The sequence below is a fragment of the Trichomycterus rosablanca genome, chromosome 7 (assembly GCF_030014385.1).
Source record: "Trichomycterus rosablanca isolate fTriRos1 chromosome 7, fTriRos1.hap1, whole genome shotgun sequence".
Lineage (NCBI taxonomy): Eukaryota > Metazoa > Chordata > Actinopteri > Siluriformes > Trichomycteridae > Trichomycterus > Trichomycterus rosablanca.
In genome coordinates, this window is record NC_085994.1 from 19596881 (window position 1) to 19613961 (window position 17081).

The window sequence follows — 17081 nt, forward strand, 5'->3', positions numbered from 1 at the left end:
AGCTAACTAGCTATCATTAAGTGGATGAGGCTTATTATTTAGAATGAATGCTCTCATCAACGTGAGCAAAACATAACGTTAGGCTATAACGTTAAGTTATATAACGTTACTCCTAATAAATCACTGATTAACGCTGGTCATCACGGCTGCAGGGTGCTCGCGTTTCAGATGCTCATGCATCACCGTGTTGCTGGCGTGAAACCACAACTCTGCTCTGCAGTGTCTGCATTCAGCTCGTTTCTTTGGTTTATTTTGGCTGAAATGCTCCCATACTTCAGAAAGTTTCGGTCTCTTTATCTTTGCCTCTCTGTCTTCATAAACTCCCCGCTTCGCCATGGAAGCGATGCTGCGCCCCCTGCAGTTCCTTTAGTGCGTTGCAATAATAACGACGCGTCGACAATGAAATTATACGTCGACAAATTTTTATAGTCGACGTTATCGATTATGTCGACTAATCGTTGCAGCCCTACTTGTTTCTCATAAAGACTTATATGATGCAAGCAATTGAGTGTTAAGGACCTTGTTCAGGGACCCAACATTGACATCTTGACAATGGTGGGGCCTGAACCAGCAACCATTTGATTGCTACTCCATACCTTAACCACAAAGCCACCACTGGCCTGTTAAGGCACTTGCATGGTCTAGTGAATCTCCTTAGTTAATTCCAAATGAAACCTTATAGATGGATCAAATGGGTCAAAAGTAAACTACATTTACTTTTTCATGCACTTTTTTAATAACATTATCTTAAATTATAAATCATGTAACAGGTACATTCTGACATGTGTTTTCTTAAAGGAAAATAAGCATGAAAATGCCAAGTCGAGGGAGATCTGTACCTTCTCTGAAGTTGGATGCACATTTAAGGTAGCTGTTCAATGCCTTTTGTACCAATTTATTAATTAATTACATTAAAACAAAGGAAAATGTTTTAACTGATGTTGATATAGGGCTTCAAACTTTAAATAGTTACAGTCTGTACCTTGTTAGTTTGAGCTCTGAAGTTGTAACCTGATTAGCTCTACTCTCTGGATGGGAGGAACAACAATCATGTCTTTCCCATTAATCATGCTGTCAATTCCAGACGTCTATGCACTGATGCAGTTTGAAGTGGGTTGAAAGCTCACTTCTTAAAGATGACAGACCTGCCCGATGGCATTGCATGAGACATGTAAAATTGAATTTGATTGGCTGCAAGTGTCACAGAGGAAGCACATGCTTGTCAGACTGGTTGCTCCTGTGTAATAAGGGGGACTCAGAAAGCAGGCGGGAATTGTAGATGTCTAAATTGCTGTTGTTTCCCTGTTGCCTAATGAAGACAGGGACAGTGATACAGGTTTTAAAGCTAGGGTCAGAATACAACACCATTGATTGTGCACTTTTGAAATAATATTTACCAGATGTGTACAGTTGTAGAAAAGAGTTAAACTGAAAAAAAAAAAAACTATTAGTACATGGAACACTGGTCTCTTCACCAGGATTGGAAAGAAAACCCAAACTGTCACCATATGCATGTCAAGCTGGTCATATGTAATTTAAGAACAACCAAAACATGTCAAAACTGTCATGAATTAAAAGCTAATAGACATAAGCAGGGGTGTCCAATATGTCGATCGCACAGTGCACGCTGGTAGATCGCGCCTCATTCAAACAGGTCATCGTGATTGACATGAAATGTGGCCGCTGTTTCTTTAATTTGCGGTTTGTTACCATAGCTATGCCTTAGCCTGCCTAAAGCACTGCAAATCCAGACAGTTTTCATTCATCAGTAGCCAGTTTGCACCATTTTTGCTTTTTTCCTTTTGTAACCTACACTGTTTGTGAAGATGAGTGTGCAACCAAGCACACAGAAACCAAAAATGGTTCAATTTGGGCAAGAACACTGCAAAGACAGCTGTTTCATTCATACGTGGAAAAGCTGATAGAGAATATTCACACCATGTTACATACAGAAATTTTAACCCTACAATATGACATTCCTATGAAATCAAGGGCCTCTGCTGGACAACTTTGGAAGTTGCTGGCTGAGGTAAAATATCCAAATGTAAACAAACGTGTACAGCATATTTCACAGCATTTTTGATGAAAATGACAATAATTAAGTCTAAATATCGGTCCACCCTTACTGATAAACACTTGGAATACTGCCTGAGAATTGGCATCAGCAGCTATTGTCCAGACTACATAAACCTGGCTGACACCATTCAGTGCAAATCATCAGAATAAGGTTAGTGTGATTTTTCAGTCGCTTGCCCTGTAATTCTGAATATCGATACAGGCAACTGAAGCGCATGTAATGAAGCTTTTTTTTTTTTTTTTAATAATGAGGCAAATTTAAAAATAGATCGCGATGACCTGTCAACTGAAAATAGTAGATCTCAAGCCACGAAAGTATGGGTTGCTGTCTACAATCAGACAAGCTTTTTTAATCACTTAGATGTCATGCAAAAAAATCACCATCTTAAAGCTTGATTATGGTTTGTTGATGGTCAAACTGGCAAAGAAAAGTCTTATAGTTGAGAGTTCTCTGATCAGATAAAATTAAGATTGAGGATTTTTATCCACATTTACCAGAAACCCAACAACACTGATATACTGTTGACCATGTCATGTTTTACACACTATGGTTACATTCATGACAGAAATAGTAATTTCAGCTCCCAGTGGAAACATACACAGACACTGGGAGAACTTGCAAACCCCACACAGAAAGGACCCAGGATCTTCTTGCTGTGAGGTGACAGTGCCGCCCTTGCTGCCAGTAAAACATGTGCATTTCAAAAATATATGGAATGTTGCAAAATTCATGACTCTTGGAGAGCACTTGGATGTTTCCAAGACATACACACACAAACAGGTTTTGGTTAATGTTACTATTTTGGAATGACCTTTTCGTGTTATAACAGGGTGGCATGGTGGCTAAGTGGGTAGCACTGTCGCCTCACAGCAAGCGGGTCCAGGATTCGATCCCCAGGTGGGGCGGTCTGGGTTCTGCACTTAGGTTCAGAATGAGTGAAAGACCTTGGTGATGAATCTGTTTGCCAGTTCAAATCACCAGCCATGAAATACATGTGTTTTGCAAGTGTATGTAACTAGTGTGGCCACATAAGTCTTAATGTTGGTAACATTTGGGACAATTGTACTATAATCTATTGTATAAATGATTAAAATAATTCATCATAATTAGAAAACCAGCAGCAATAAATTCACTCACTCTATTGTTCTCAGGGAAATGTAGAGAAGGTACGAGAACATGAGCGTTGCAGTTCAGCCTCCCACCTGCAGCTCCTTCTGGCTGCCCTTAGGGGACTTCGATCCTCTGTTACCTCCCCACCTGAGAGGAGTGTGCAGTACCCTGGCCTGGACCTGCTCCTTCACGGTCAGAACTCAACGTCCCTTCGCTCTCGGACACGGGGAGAGCTGGAGATGGACAGTGGGGATGGAGGGGTGAGCGATACGGCGCTCAGCCTGCATGAAAATCAGGCCGAGCTGGAGGTGGGTCAGCAGCTGCATGCGCTACAGCAAAGACTGCAGATTATAGAAAACATCATTGCAGCACTGAACCACGAGGTGGAAAAAACCCAGATAAACGTGACTACCCTGGATAGACATGCCCACAACAACAGGCAGGTCACGGAGCACCTGGAGGCCAAGGTAGGTCACTGTGTGATCTGATCTCTTATCTCTTAACTAAAATGTGTTGATGGTGAAAGCATTTGCCCTTTTGCCAGAAGACCTCAAGTTTCAATTCTGAATGTGCAATAGCCACATGTAGCTGGAAGTCCAAGAGAATATAATTGTCCATCCTTTCTTAATGAAAGGGATTGCATACCTGACACTAGCCAACTCCAGGCATGTTAGCCCCTGTATATAGAGTAGGGCAGCTGCCACCCTCCTACCACCATGTTTAGCTGCCGTGTGACGTACCTGGCGAGCCTTTTTTGACACTCATGTCTGGATAATATCTGTCCGAAATGTGTTAGCAGTTAGAGTTAGCAACTAGAACTAAAAAAGCATAATAAATAATGAAATATTTACATGCGCTCAGGTGGTGCAACAGTCTATTACACTAGCCCATCATCGCCCATCATTCAAACCCATGAGATATGGGTTTGAATGTCAGCATTGCAGTCGCTGGCCGGTCCTCTCACACACGATTGTCTGAGGGGGTGGCCGAAGCTCTGTTTGGAAGGTATTCCTCCCTTATGCTCAGTGTTTTTTGGGGAAACAGGGCCTGCCATGACCCTGACCAGGATAAAGCGATTGATGGAAATGAAATTTGTCAAACTGAAACTTGTAAGTATGTTATTGTATGTGCCTTCCTGATGAGTCACAAGCCATGAGCCAATACACAAGTTATGTGAATGATCAATTTCATTGATTAAATATACACTATATTACCAGAAGTATCTAGACACCTGACTGTAAGCTCAAAAGTTACATATTAGACTAAAAGGCCAAAAGTATGGAGACACCTCATCTTGTTGGACATCACCCATTGTAGCCTAGCAGTTAAGGCACTGGACTAGTAATCAGAAGGTCACTGGTTCAAGCCCCACCACTGCCAGGTTGCTGCTATTGGACCCTTGATCAAGGCCCTTAACCCTCAATTGCTCAGACTGTATACTGTCACACTGCTGTAAGTCACTTTGGATAAAGGTGTCTACTAAATGCCTAAAATGTCAAATCTCATTCCAAATCTATGGGCAAAAATATGGAGTTTGCCCTTCTTGAGGGTTGAGATCAGGTCTTTTTGTAAGGTACTGAAGTTTCTTCAGACCAGACTTGTGAGACCAAGTCTTCATAGATTTTGCTTTGTTTACAGAGGCAAAGTCATGCTGAAAAGGACTTAAAGAAATATAATAATATTATATAATATAATATACCTGTTAAAAACAAGTGCAGTTAAAACACCTGAACCTAATAATTAGTAAGTAAGTGAAGTTTAGGGGCAGTGAGAGCTCAGTGGTTAAGGTACTGGACTAGTAATCAAAAGGTTGCCGGTTCAAACCCCACCACCGCCAAATTGCCACTGTTGGGTCCCTGAGCAAGGCCCCTAACCCTCAATTGCTCAAAATTGTGTTCAGTCATAACTGTAAGTCGCTTTGGATAAAAGCGTCTGCTAAATGCTGAAAATGTAAATGTAAGTTTATTTATATAGCGCTTTTCTAGGACGAGGCCACAAAGTGCTTAACAGTGAAGTAAAATAGAATATAATAAGACACAAGATTAAAACTCAAATGCTCCACAATAACATAACATAAATACATAAATAAAATATCCCAAATAAGACACTATTAATGCTACAAACAGATAATAAGACACAGAGAATAGTATATACATATATACACATACATATACAATTATTGGGTAATCCACATACTTTAGGAGTGTGGATTCTATAGTGGATATTGGAGTGTGGATTATATAAATTCTGAGTGTATGAACACTTAATGCATGTAACAGCTTATTGTCAGTATTGTCAGCTTATTGTCACTCATTTTTTCTCATTTACAGACTGATGTATATGGCTGGCTAGGAATGGACTTTTTAATTTATCCAAAAGTAGTTCACTACTACTATTACTTAATCCTCTAGCACACCAGCGCCGAGATTCTGAAGGTTTGAATCTTGGCTCTGCTACCGGTCGGCTGGGCGCCCTCTAGCAGGCATAATTGGCTAATGCCTGCAGCAGACAAAATTGGCCTCCAGTCTGCTGGGTGGGAAATGAACGGATTAAAAAATAGGGGTGGCGCTGTGTGAGGACCTTGGTTGATCTGCACAGAAGTGGTCGGGGGCGGTGGTCGCGGCGTGGCTGTCAGTGAGCGAAGCCGATCTCACACACAAATTCACAGAAGTGTGGGTGAATAAGAAGGGATCAGTAAGACTGCGCACACATCGGAGCGAATGTCTTTAAGTCAAGACACCCTCTCCTTGGACACCGTTGGGGTCCCTAGCAGCGGATTGGCCATGCTAAAATTGGGGAAAAAAGGGGTAAAAGGCAAAATGGATAATAAAAATAAATCTCATCAAACCATGTTTTTATGGTTAAGGCACAGTGCTGATAAAACAGAAAGGATCCTTCCCTAAACTGTTTCCACAAACACTGACGCAAAACTTTATATCATTGTTTTATATAGCTGTCAGCAGTGGGTGTGACTGAAGCACCTGAACTGAAAAATAAGGAGGTGTCCACATACTTTTGACTGTATAGTGTACATTCGGATGCATAAACAGTATTTTAACATCATTTTTTCTGCTCATGTTTTGATGATGTTTGCAGGTAGCAGAGCAGGAGCAAAAGCTGATCAGGAAAGACATGCACATTGCCTCCTTGCAGCAGAGCATCTGTGCACAGCGGGACATCTCATATGATGGTACCTTGCTCTGGAAGATCTGCAATGTCAGTCAGAAGCTGAGAGAAGCAGCCTCAGGGCAGAAGAGCAGTCAGTACTCTGCAGGTATATATACACACACACAGAGTTTGCTTTGGAATCTTTGGCAGTCTTGTACTTGCAAACGAGGCTCCGATACTAAACATCCGATACCGTGTACCTAGTGCACGTTGCTGCGTTAACGAAGGGATTTTCAACCTGTGGGGCACGAGTGCCTGACCGGGGGGCGTGACATTACGAGATTTTTTTACTTCTAAAACTAAAGCAATTCATTTTTCACCCACGGGAGACAGATTGAATTATTCTCACTGACCACGCTCACACGCACATTTAATGTTATTCAGTTCCGTTTGACAAAAAAAAACATTAAAATAGAGCTAACAGCGAAGATAACCGGTTACAAAAGCAGCGACCGCTGTTATAGGACGTGTTTGTGTTCAATACTCTGTTCACAGTGTCGATACAAGTGATTCAGGAGTCGACTCATTTTCAGCGCAGCGTAAGTTTCTTTTCTCAGTCAATTCTCCGTTTTTACTGTTATAATGAATGATGCAGTTGTAAATAAATACCAACTACTACAGAACATTTTGTGTGACTCGCTTACATTATAAAGCTCAGGCTTAATTTTACTGGTTATTACCACAGAGCGGGAGCCGACTCAGAGTCGTTTACTATTTACCGAGGTGAACCACGAATGTATGTGCTGATAGAATCGGCTCAGATGGGATCGGACTGTATTATCTTTTTAAAGTAAATATTTCAATCAGCAGAATCGCATCGCATGTATGATGTGCACAACGTTAATTACGTGCGTTTATTAATGAACGTTTACTTGTCAGAAGCTTTCTCAATGATGGCTGTGCGGTGTTTTTTTTTTTTTTTTTACAATTAGTGATGGCAACCCAAGCAACTGTTCCACTGCACTATTTTACACTAAAAACTACACTATTCCATAATGCTCCAGATTGCATCATTCTAAATAGGTATCGGTATCGGCGAGTACAAAAATACATGTACTTGTACTCGTACTCGGTTTGTTAGGAGTCGGCCTGCACACCCCACGGCCACTGGAGGGAGCCAGACCGTGGCTCAACCTGCGGCTTCTGGTGCCCGCGCGGCTGGTGGCCGATCGACTCCCTTTGCGCCCACCAGAGGGAGCCAACTTCGCGAAACTCCGTCAGTGGCCACCAGAGGGCATACAGCCCGTAACATGCCCCGAGGGAGGAGAACTACAACTCCCAAAACACCCTCGGGCAATCAGCGTTCACGAGGAACACCTGGCTGAGCGTGTATTTAAGATAGCGCTCAGCCAGGCTTCCTCGTCACACCCTCTCTCGTGCTCTCTTGCACATTAGTTGTCAGGGACACAGGTAACGCAAGGTCTCATAGAGAGTTTGCGGTAGGCCCAGGGGCCGAGGCAATAAAAGCATTATAGGGAAAGATTTAGTCAGTGTGTGACTTCTTTGCGTTCTCCTGATTTTACTAGGAGAAACGCTTTTCCTTTCTTTCCATTTAAATGCGCCTCCTCCTCGACCAGAGGATCCGCAGTACTCTTTCTCTGTCACTCCGCCTCGTTGCTAGAGGTAGAGCCTTAAAACCTTTCTTCTCCCCGTCCTTCAAGTGAAGCGGGGAGTTTCTCGCCATTTCCAGGCTCTCTACTCGTTCCCTACGGGGATCGAGGTTGTTACCCTTTCTTTGCCGGCACGAGCGAACACGCTCGGTGCTCTGTAACTTTTGAGGTGGTCACGCCCATTCTCGGGAGTACTGAGATTAAAGTTCAAAAGCACGCCTCTAACTTCTCAGCTCCCGGGCGTGAACCTGCTCTTTAGTTTTATTTTTTTTTTTTTTTAATGTTAATAATGCAGAAAAGAATGATTAATTAATTGAAAGAGAATAATCTAAGTTTCCCTAATTTTCCGAACTCATCTTTTGTTTGAATTCGCAAGAAGGCGATTCTTTTGTTTGCCCTTTATATCCCAAACCGTCGGCATCGACACCAGTGGCGCTGTGGCTCTCCGGTTTAAGTCACTGTGTCATAGAGTCCGAGGTTCCCGGTTCGAAACTCACTCGCTGGACAAGCGCGCATAGGTGCAGCGCGTGAATATATTATTTATTAGCGCATCAAGCGTATACTAAACTCCAGAACTGTTTATTTAGTTATTGGGGTTTTATTTTCACACGTGAACCTTCAGTTCGTTATTTCTGTTGGCTTGGGCTGGCCCCGCCCTCTTTTCCAGCCACTCTACTTAATTTAGGTTCACGGCGAGTTTAGATTGCGTCGGTTCCGCCTCTCCCGGGCCGACGCTCCGCGATTGAGTCCACCCGTAGGAAAATCATAACACGGTTGGGAAAAAATGGTATCGATGCATCCCTAATTATTATTATTACTAACAAAAAAGGTGTTGCTGTTACATCCTGGTCACAGTTGTGGTTGCTTAAACTTTGCCTGGAAGCACTAAGTGCAAGGCAGGAATAAGCACTGTAAATGCGCATCCATCTATCACAGGGTGATTTACATACATGTACACATTCACTTACTTAAACCTATGGGCGATTTAAAGAAGTAAATCCAGCTATAGGCATGTTTTAGGTGTTAAATCTAAAGTACCCAGTAAGAAAAGCCATGCGAAATTATTAGTATAATAGTTAATATTACTATTATTGTGCCACCCTCTCCAGGGTGTTTTCCTAGCTGGGGTGAGCTTGAAACTTGTCTAGGGGGTATTCCAATCTCTCCTAATGAGAATTGGAAATAATACTTCCTAAGCCAACTTAAAAAAAAAAAAAAAAAACAGTAATTAATAAAAAATTGGTGCTGGCTGCTCAGGTGGCGCAGCGGTAAAATACGCTAGCACACCAGAGCTGGGATTTTGAATACATCGTATCGAATCTCAGCTCTGCCGTCCGGCTGGGCTGGGCGGGGCGGCAATATGAACAATGTTCAGCTCAGCTCGCCTTGTCTGTTCTCAAGTCTACAGTTTGATCGAATGTGACATTCTCTTTAAATTGCTCTTTTTTAAAGCATTCTCTTCCTCTAATTAAACCTTACTCACTACACCTGGTGATGACTCTATATAAGTGTACTTGGGACCCAGTTTGGGGTGAGTCCTTAGTTAAGTCAGTTTGTTAGTCCTTTGTTCTTCTAGCTGATATTCCTGACTGAAGGTTGGACGTGTATTTTATGCCTTTTGACTGTGTACTTTAATAAACAAAAGGTCGCTTAAAAAGTTAAATATTAAACTGTTAAAAGAGCAAATTAAGCATAATTTCCCTTGGGTGCTAGTGGCCTGGCCATGGCCCAACAAGCACAATTGGCTGTGTATGAGGTAATGAGGTCAGTAGGGTTTCACATTTGCACCCTATGCTTTCTGGATGAGCTGTCTGTACTAGTGATGGACAGTTTAATGGACGAGTGCCTAACATGGCTTTCGATATGCTATACAGCCAGTGTGGGGTGGCGCAAGTGGCATAAGTTGTCAATGGATTGAGAATAAATGCTATCAATCTTTCCAACCATTAACTATAATAATATTTCATTTACATTTTAAGCATTTAGCAGACACTCTTATCCAAAGTGACCTACAGTACTGTGACAGTATATTGTCTAAGCAATTGAGGCTTAAGGGCCTTGCTCAAGGGTCCAACAGTGGCATCATGGCAGTGGTGTGGCTTGAACCAGCGACCTTTCGATGACTAGTCCAGTACCTTAACCGCTGAGCTACAACTGCCCTAAAATATAATTGAATAATATAATTTTAGATTTTTTGAAATTCATTTATTAAAATCTGCTATAGACAATGGATCGATGGAAAGTGGGGATGCAAACTGACGGAAAGCGCAATTCACTTGATGACCTGCCTTGGTTCTCCCTCTGGCCTTTTCTCTTGGATGCTTTTTAAGGGGCTCAGCCCATAAAGTGATGGCATTCCTGTGTGTAGTCACAAGTGCCCTCCCTGGTCTTGAGTTTTGCCATAGTTGGCATGGCAGTTTACTTGTGTTTTTGCCCATGCCAGTTTCCTGGTCTCCCCTGTCTGGTTCCCTGGTGAGTGTTTGGGTTGCAGCTTGCCGGTAGCTGATGGGGTTGCATTTAAATGTTCATTCGTTTCTCCTGTGGTTGCCAGCCTTTTCTATTGTCAAGTCCCTCTGTGGCTTATTGATTGGTTATTTTGAGTAATATTATATTGCTTATTTAAAAATCACTATTTTCCTGTCTTTTGTTTGAATTAATACCTAGCCTACATATAGGACAGATCATAGGATCATCAGACAGCATAAGACTCCAGAACCCCAGGCCAGAGCTATGCACCCCTAGTTTATTGTGTGTCATTTCTGATTGAAGATGGGGCCATTATTAACATAGTTGTGGGGCTATGTATGACAATGGTTTGACAATTCCCCATGCTATGAATCGTTTTTAGTCTAGAAATTAAAAGAAGCTTGTTACATTGTGAACACTAACAATGGAGTGCTTGTTTCTCATTGTTGTAGCTTCAGCGTGGTATAGTGTGCTTTGCACCTTGTAATTGAATTAGCTTTGTTGGTCTGAACGATTGATTTACTGTAACCATGCTACAGAGCATTGTTTGTAGAGCAACTTTTAACATCTTTAATCACATTTTTAAAGCAGTTTTCCCAACAGCGGAGAGCACTAACTACCCTATTCAGTATACAGGCAATTTAATAATAAATGCCTTTGTCTGATTAAAGTGACTCTAATTGGCAGGGCATGGAGGAATGTCATCTATTTTAGTGTTCATTTGTTTAACTTATTATTCTTTGATTGATTACATGTTTGCTTTATTTTTCAGCCTTCTACACATCCAGATATGGATTTAAAGTGTGCATGAGGCTGTACATGTATGGAGACGGAGTCGGGAAAGGAACGCACATGTCTCTTTTCTTCGTCATTATAAAAGGAGAATACGATCCACTTCTCTCATGGCCCTTCAAACACAAGGTATGAATAAATAAGTGTAATACAATATCCTGTGTTACTGAATGGGACATTTCACCATATAATTAAATGGAGCTTCAGCCAAACTATGCATTGTGAATATAAATGATGGTGATTTCCTTGTCCTTTTCTGTTGCTCTGATTGTGTTGCTGTGTCATTAGTAGCAGTTAAGGCATAACAATGGTTTGAAACATTTTGGGATGTGATGCAACCCTCAGAAGTACAGGTACAATAATGAATAAAACAAAGCAAGTCAGGTTAAGAAACTCATCATCTATATACTTGTCTAGAATTCCAGTTGATCTGCCTGCTGTTGTTTGGTGGTGAAAATTGTGATTTTAACCTTTTTGGACAGATTTATCACAAAACAGAAACATGCAATATGTTGATGATGTTGCCAGGAATCGTTCAGAGCTGGTTGTAATGTTTTGGCGTAGCTTTTTTAGTTTGAGTGAAGAAAAGCATTCTGCATTTGACATTTTAGAGAACTGTGTGTATTAACTTTTTGGAAAGTATTCATCCTCTAAGCATTAGAATGCTCCATACACAAAGACTGATCCATAAAACAATAGGTTGCAAAGTTAAATTTGGAAAACCTGACTGTCCATTTCAGCCCTGACCTTATCCAACATGCTTGAGAATTCATAAACTACCTAGCCATATAGTATTACTACATAGTGTTGACAGTATAGGAACACCCCTCTTCATTAGCAAGTTTTTGTGTATTATACAAAACAAGGTGCATAAATACATAGTAGTTAAGTCAAATGTATTTGTATAGCTCTTTTACAATAGACATTGTCTCAAAGCAACACAGTATCCAGGACCGACAGACCAAAATGAGCAAGCCATGGGTGACAGTAGCAAGGAAAAACTCCCTTACAATTACAGGAAGAAACCTTGAAAGGAACCAGACTCAGCAGGGACCCCCATCCTCCTTGGATTAGTACAATGTATTTACACCGATCAGTCTTAACATTAACATTAAACCATTACACCTCCTTGTTTCTACACACACTGTCCATTTTATTAGCTCCACTTACCACATAGGAGCACTTTGTAGTTCTACAATTACTGACTGTAGTCCATCTGTTTCTCTGCATGCTTTGTTAGCCCCCGTTCATGCTGTTCTTCAATGGTCAGGACTCTCAGACCAGCAGAATACACACTAACACACCACCACTATGTCATTGTCACGGCAGTGTTGAGAATGATCCACCACCTAAATAATGCCTACTCTGTGGTGGTCCTGTGAGGGTCCTGACCATTGAAGAACAGGGTGAAAGCAGGCTAAAAAAAAGCATGTAGAGAAACAGATGGACTACAGTCAGTAATTGTAGAAGTATAAAGTGCCTCTATATGATAAGTAGAGCTGATAAAATGGACAGTGAGTGTAGAAACAAGGAGGTGGTTTTAATGTTATGCCTGATCATTGTACATGTTTAATAAGTTTAGTGTGGATGAACTCCAGTGATCTGTACAGAGCCCTGATCCCACTGAACACTTGATGAATTGAAATGTTGATTGTGAGTCAGACGTTTTCATCCATTAGCGCCTAACCTTACAAATGCTTATTTGAATAGGCTTACATTAACCATATATTAATGCTTATGGTTTTAGAATATGATGTATTGTATATGTACGAGGGATGTTCAAAAAGTTTCCGCCCTTTTATATGTTTGTTGGAAACGGTGGGGAGGAGTAGTAATTAATCGTGTCTGAGAGAGCTTATAGTCCGGATTTAGTGCCATCTGATTTCCACCTTTTTTGACCGCTCAAAGAAGCTTTAAGGGGAAGAAGACTTTCATGTGATGATGATGTGAAAGCAGAGGTGCATCAGTGGCTACGCACTCAACCAAAAACATTTCTTGCTGATGGCATTAAAAAGTTGGTACAGTGCTGGGAAAAATTTATCGGAAGGTGACTGTGTGGAAAAGTGACGTCATTTGTTTTTGAAATTCTTAATAGAGTTCAAAAAGTGCAGAAACTTTTTGAAGAACCCTCATACACCGACCAGGCATAACATTATGAGCACTGAAAGGTGAAGTGAATAAGACTGATTATCTCATCATCACTGCACCTGTTAGTGAAGATATATTGGGCAGCAGGTGAACATTTTATCCTCAAAGTTGATGTGTTAGAAGCAGGAAAAGTGGGTAAGCGTAAGGATTTGAGCGAGTTTGACAAGGGCCAAATTGTGATGACTAGACCACTGGGACAGAGCATCTCCAAAACTGCAGCTCTTGTGGGGTGTTCCCGGTCTGCAGTGGTCAGTATCTATCAAAAGTGGTCCAAGGAAGGAACAGTGGTAAATTGGCGATAGGGTCATGCACGCCCAAGGCTCATTGATGCATGTGGGAAGTAAAGGCTGGCCCATGTGGTCCAACAGACGACCTACTGTAGCTCAAATTGCTGAAGAAGTTAATGCTGGATCTGATAGAAAGGTGTCAGAATACACAGTGCATCACAGTTGCAGGGCTGTTTTGGCAGCAAAAGAGGGACAATATTAGGAAGGTGGTCATAATGTTATGCCTCATCGGTGTATATGATATATTTCAGCTTAAAGTTTTTGGGACAACAGCCAGTGGTAGAGCTGCTATGCACATGGACATTCAGCATGATCGCATTTGCCTGATTTTAAGGCCATTTTGCCTTAAACAGGTAAAACAGGCGGACTCAAATCATAGAATAGAATGTCTTTATTTGTCATATGTACATATACAGGTGTATAGTACAAACAGAATTCTTTCTCCGCATATCCCAGCTTGTTTGGAAGCTGGGGTCAGAGCACAGGGTCAGCCATTGCACGGCACCCCTGGAGCCGAGAGGGTTAAGGACCTTGCTCAAGGGCCTAACAGTGGCTCTAAGCTCTACCCACTAGGCTATCTCTGTTGATCATGCCAGAACAATAACAGTACAACAGCTCAAACAGAACCCTCATTCTAGGGATCAAACATTAAGGCCAGTGCAATATGGCACACTCTCTGGACAAACATACATAAGAGTGATATATAAAAATAGATAGGATCTATAACATAGGTTGTAGAATGTTGACTGAAGGTGACCACCTTTAATAAAACTCCTTTTTACCTGTCATTGATGGTCTTCTTTATTATTTCCAGGTGACATTCTTCCTCATTGACCAGAGCCAAAGGGAGCATGTGATTGACACATTTCGTCCTGACCTCTCATCGGTGTCTTTTCGGAGGCCAGTCTCCGAGATGAATGTGGCCAGTGGTTGCCCTCTCTTTTGCCCTTTGGCCAAGCTACGCTCATCAAAGCATGCCTACTGCAAGGATGATACACTCTTCCTAAAGTGTGTGGTGGACGCATAATCATAAATAATGGTGTAAGCAAGCTTTAGGAAGTAAACTCAGGTTTTGGACCAGTACAGATAGAAATTGTTGGGAAATGTCAGGCTGCTCTGCATGAATTTTACTTTCTGCTCTCTTTATTTTGCTGCTTTCTACCAAGTCTATTATTATTATTTATATTTTGCAATAGAAGGTCAAATCAAGGTTTTACATGTATTCTGTGTCAACTAATAGGTTTCTAATATGTACAATGAATGATTGACTAAAATGTGTTTGCTACCAAACTAATGGCTTGTACTCTTTTGAGAAGGTTCTTTGCCTTGGATTTATTTGAGTTTATTTTGTGTTAGTAAAAAGCTTTTTTTAAAATCTCCAACCCCAAATCAGAAAAAGTTGGGACAGCATGGAAAATGCAAATAATAAACAACACAGAGTTTCTTACATTTACTTTGACTTTTATTTGATTGCAGACATTATGAGATGCTGAGATATTTCATGTTTTATCTGCTCAACTTCATTTCATTTATTAAAAAACATCCATTCCTGCATTTCAGGCCTGCAACACATTCCAAAAAAGTTGGTACAGTAGAGCATTTACCACTTTGTAATGTTGCCATTCCTTTTCACCACACTTAAAAGACTTTTAAAAAAGAGGAATGCTGATTCATCTGACCACAATACTCGTTTCCACTGTGTGATGGTCCATCCTAGATGCCCTCGAGCCCAGAGAAGTCGACACCGCTTCTGGACGTGGTTAACATATGGCGTCTTTTTTGCACAGTAAAGTTTTAAGTGGCATTTGTGCATGTAACTCTGTATTGTAGTGCTTGACGAAGGTTTGCCAAAGTAATCCCTCACCCATGTGGTTATATCAGCTATTGTTGAGTGGCAGATCACGGGTGTTCAGCTTAAGCTAGCACCCTTGGTCTTTACGGACTGAAATTCCTCCCAATTCCCTGAATCGTTTAATGATATTATGCACTGTATAGAGAGAAATATGCAAATCCCTTCCAATCTTTCTTTGAGGTTCATTGTTTTTAAACATTTCAATCATTTTCTCACATTTGTTGACAAACTGGAGATCCTCTGATCATCTTTGCTCAACCAAGACTCAGCCTTTCCTGGATGCTGCTTTTGTACCAAACCATGATTACAATCACCTGTTGACATCACCTGTTTGGAATCACATCATTATTTATTTTTTTCACCTCGTTACTAGCCCTAAATTGCCCCGTCCCAACTTTGTTTTGGAATGTGTTGCGGGCCTGAAATGCAGGAATGGAGGTTTATTAACAAATGAAATGAAGCTGAGCAGATAAAACATGAAATATCTTGAGTTTAAACTGTCTGCAATCAAATAAAAGTCAAAGTAAATGTAAGGAACACTGCATTTTTATTTTATTAGCATTTTCCATACTGTCCCAACTTTTTCTGATTTAGGGTTGTAAGAAAATGTGCTTTCTAATGACTTATATAATTTTGCAATCACTTAGGGACATCAAATGTCTCTGGTAGACCTAGGTGAACACAAAAGTCTTACTTTAAATTCACAGTAGGGACATCGCATAAGAGTCCACAACCTATCACAAAGAAAACTGAAGTTAATCCACAACTGATAAATCTCAGCTGTGTTGCATCCACATTACTAGCACTGAACTCACAGGGAAACCAAACTCATTTTCTTCATGTAGTATTAATAATAACTGATACAGGAGATTGTGGAGCTGTAATTACAAATGAGTCTGTTTGAATATGTGACGGCAGACAGTAGCACAGTAAATTACAAGCGTATCTGTGTTCATTTTTCCCCCCTCCTTTCTTTCATCACAGAACGAGGATTATACCAAACACTGATAGTTTTGTATGTTTAATTAATGTATTTTATTAAATCATTGTAGTCTGTATGAATTTCAAGTCTTGTTTTATTTCAAATCAAGACAACTAAAAGGGAAGTGAACTCAGGTAGCACAGCAGTCTATCATGCTAGCCCAATCTCAGACAGCCGTGCGTCTACACAGATAAAGTAAGTGATGTAAATGAATTGAAAAACTCAGATTTAGCACGGTGGCTCTGTCGCCTCACAGCAAGAAGGTCCTGGGTTCGATCCCCAGGTGAGGCGGTCCGGGTCCTTTTTGTGGAGTTTGCATGTTCTCCCCGTGTCTGTGTGGGTTTCCTTCGGGAGCTCCGGTTTCCTCCCACAGTCCAAAAACATGCAGTCAGGTTAATTGGAGACACTGAATTGTCCTATAGGTGAATGGATGTGTGTATGTGTGTCTGCCCTGCGATGGACTGGCATCCCGTCCAGGGTGTCACTGTGTGCCTTGCACCCATTGAAAAGCTGGGATAGGCTCCAGCACAATTGGATAAGTGGTTAAGAAAGTGAGTGAGATTTAGACATAGCAGGGTTTTCCAGGTTC

At 41.2% G+C, this 17081-nt stretch overlaps 1 protein-coding gene across 1 annotated transcript in view; it reads left to right on the forward strand.

Annotated features, from left to right (window-relative positions):
• Window positions 1–14891, forward strand: part of traf1 (TNF receptor-associated factor 1) — a 33968-nt gene extending 19077 nt beyond the window's left edge. Inside the window, exons 6-10 of the mRNA XM_062998482.1 lie at window positions 799–867; window positions 3229–3654; window positions 6284–6461; window positions 11204–11352; window positions 14473–14891. Of these exons, the coding sequence (XP_062854552.1) occupies window positions 799–867; window positions 3229–3654; window positions 6284–6461; window positions 11204–11352; window positions 14473–14685 (1035 nt within the window). The 3' untranslated portion in view covers window positions 14686–14891. The remainder of the gene's footprint in view (window positions 1–798; window positions 868–3228; window positions 3655–6283; window positions 6462–11203; window positions 11353–14472) is intronic.
• The last annotated feature ends 2190 nt before the right edge of the window (window positions 14892–17081 follow it).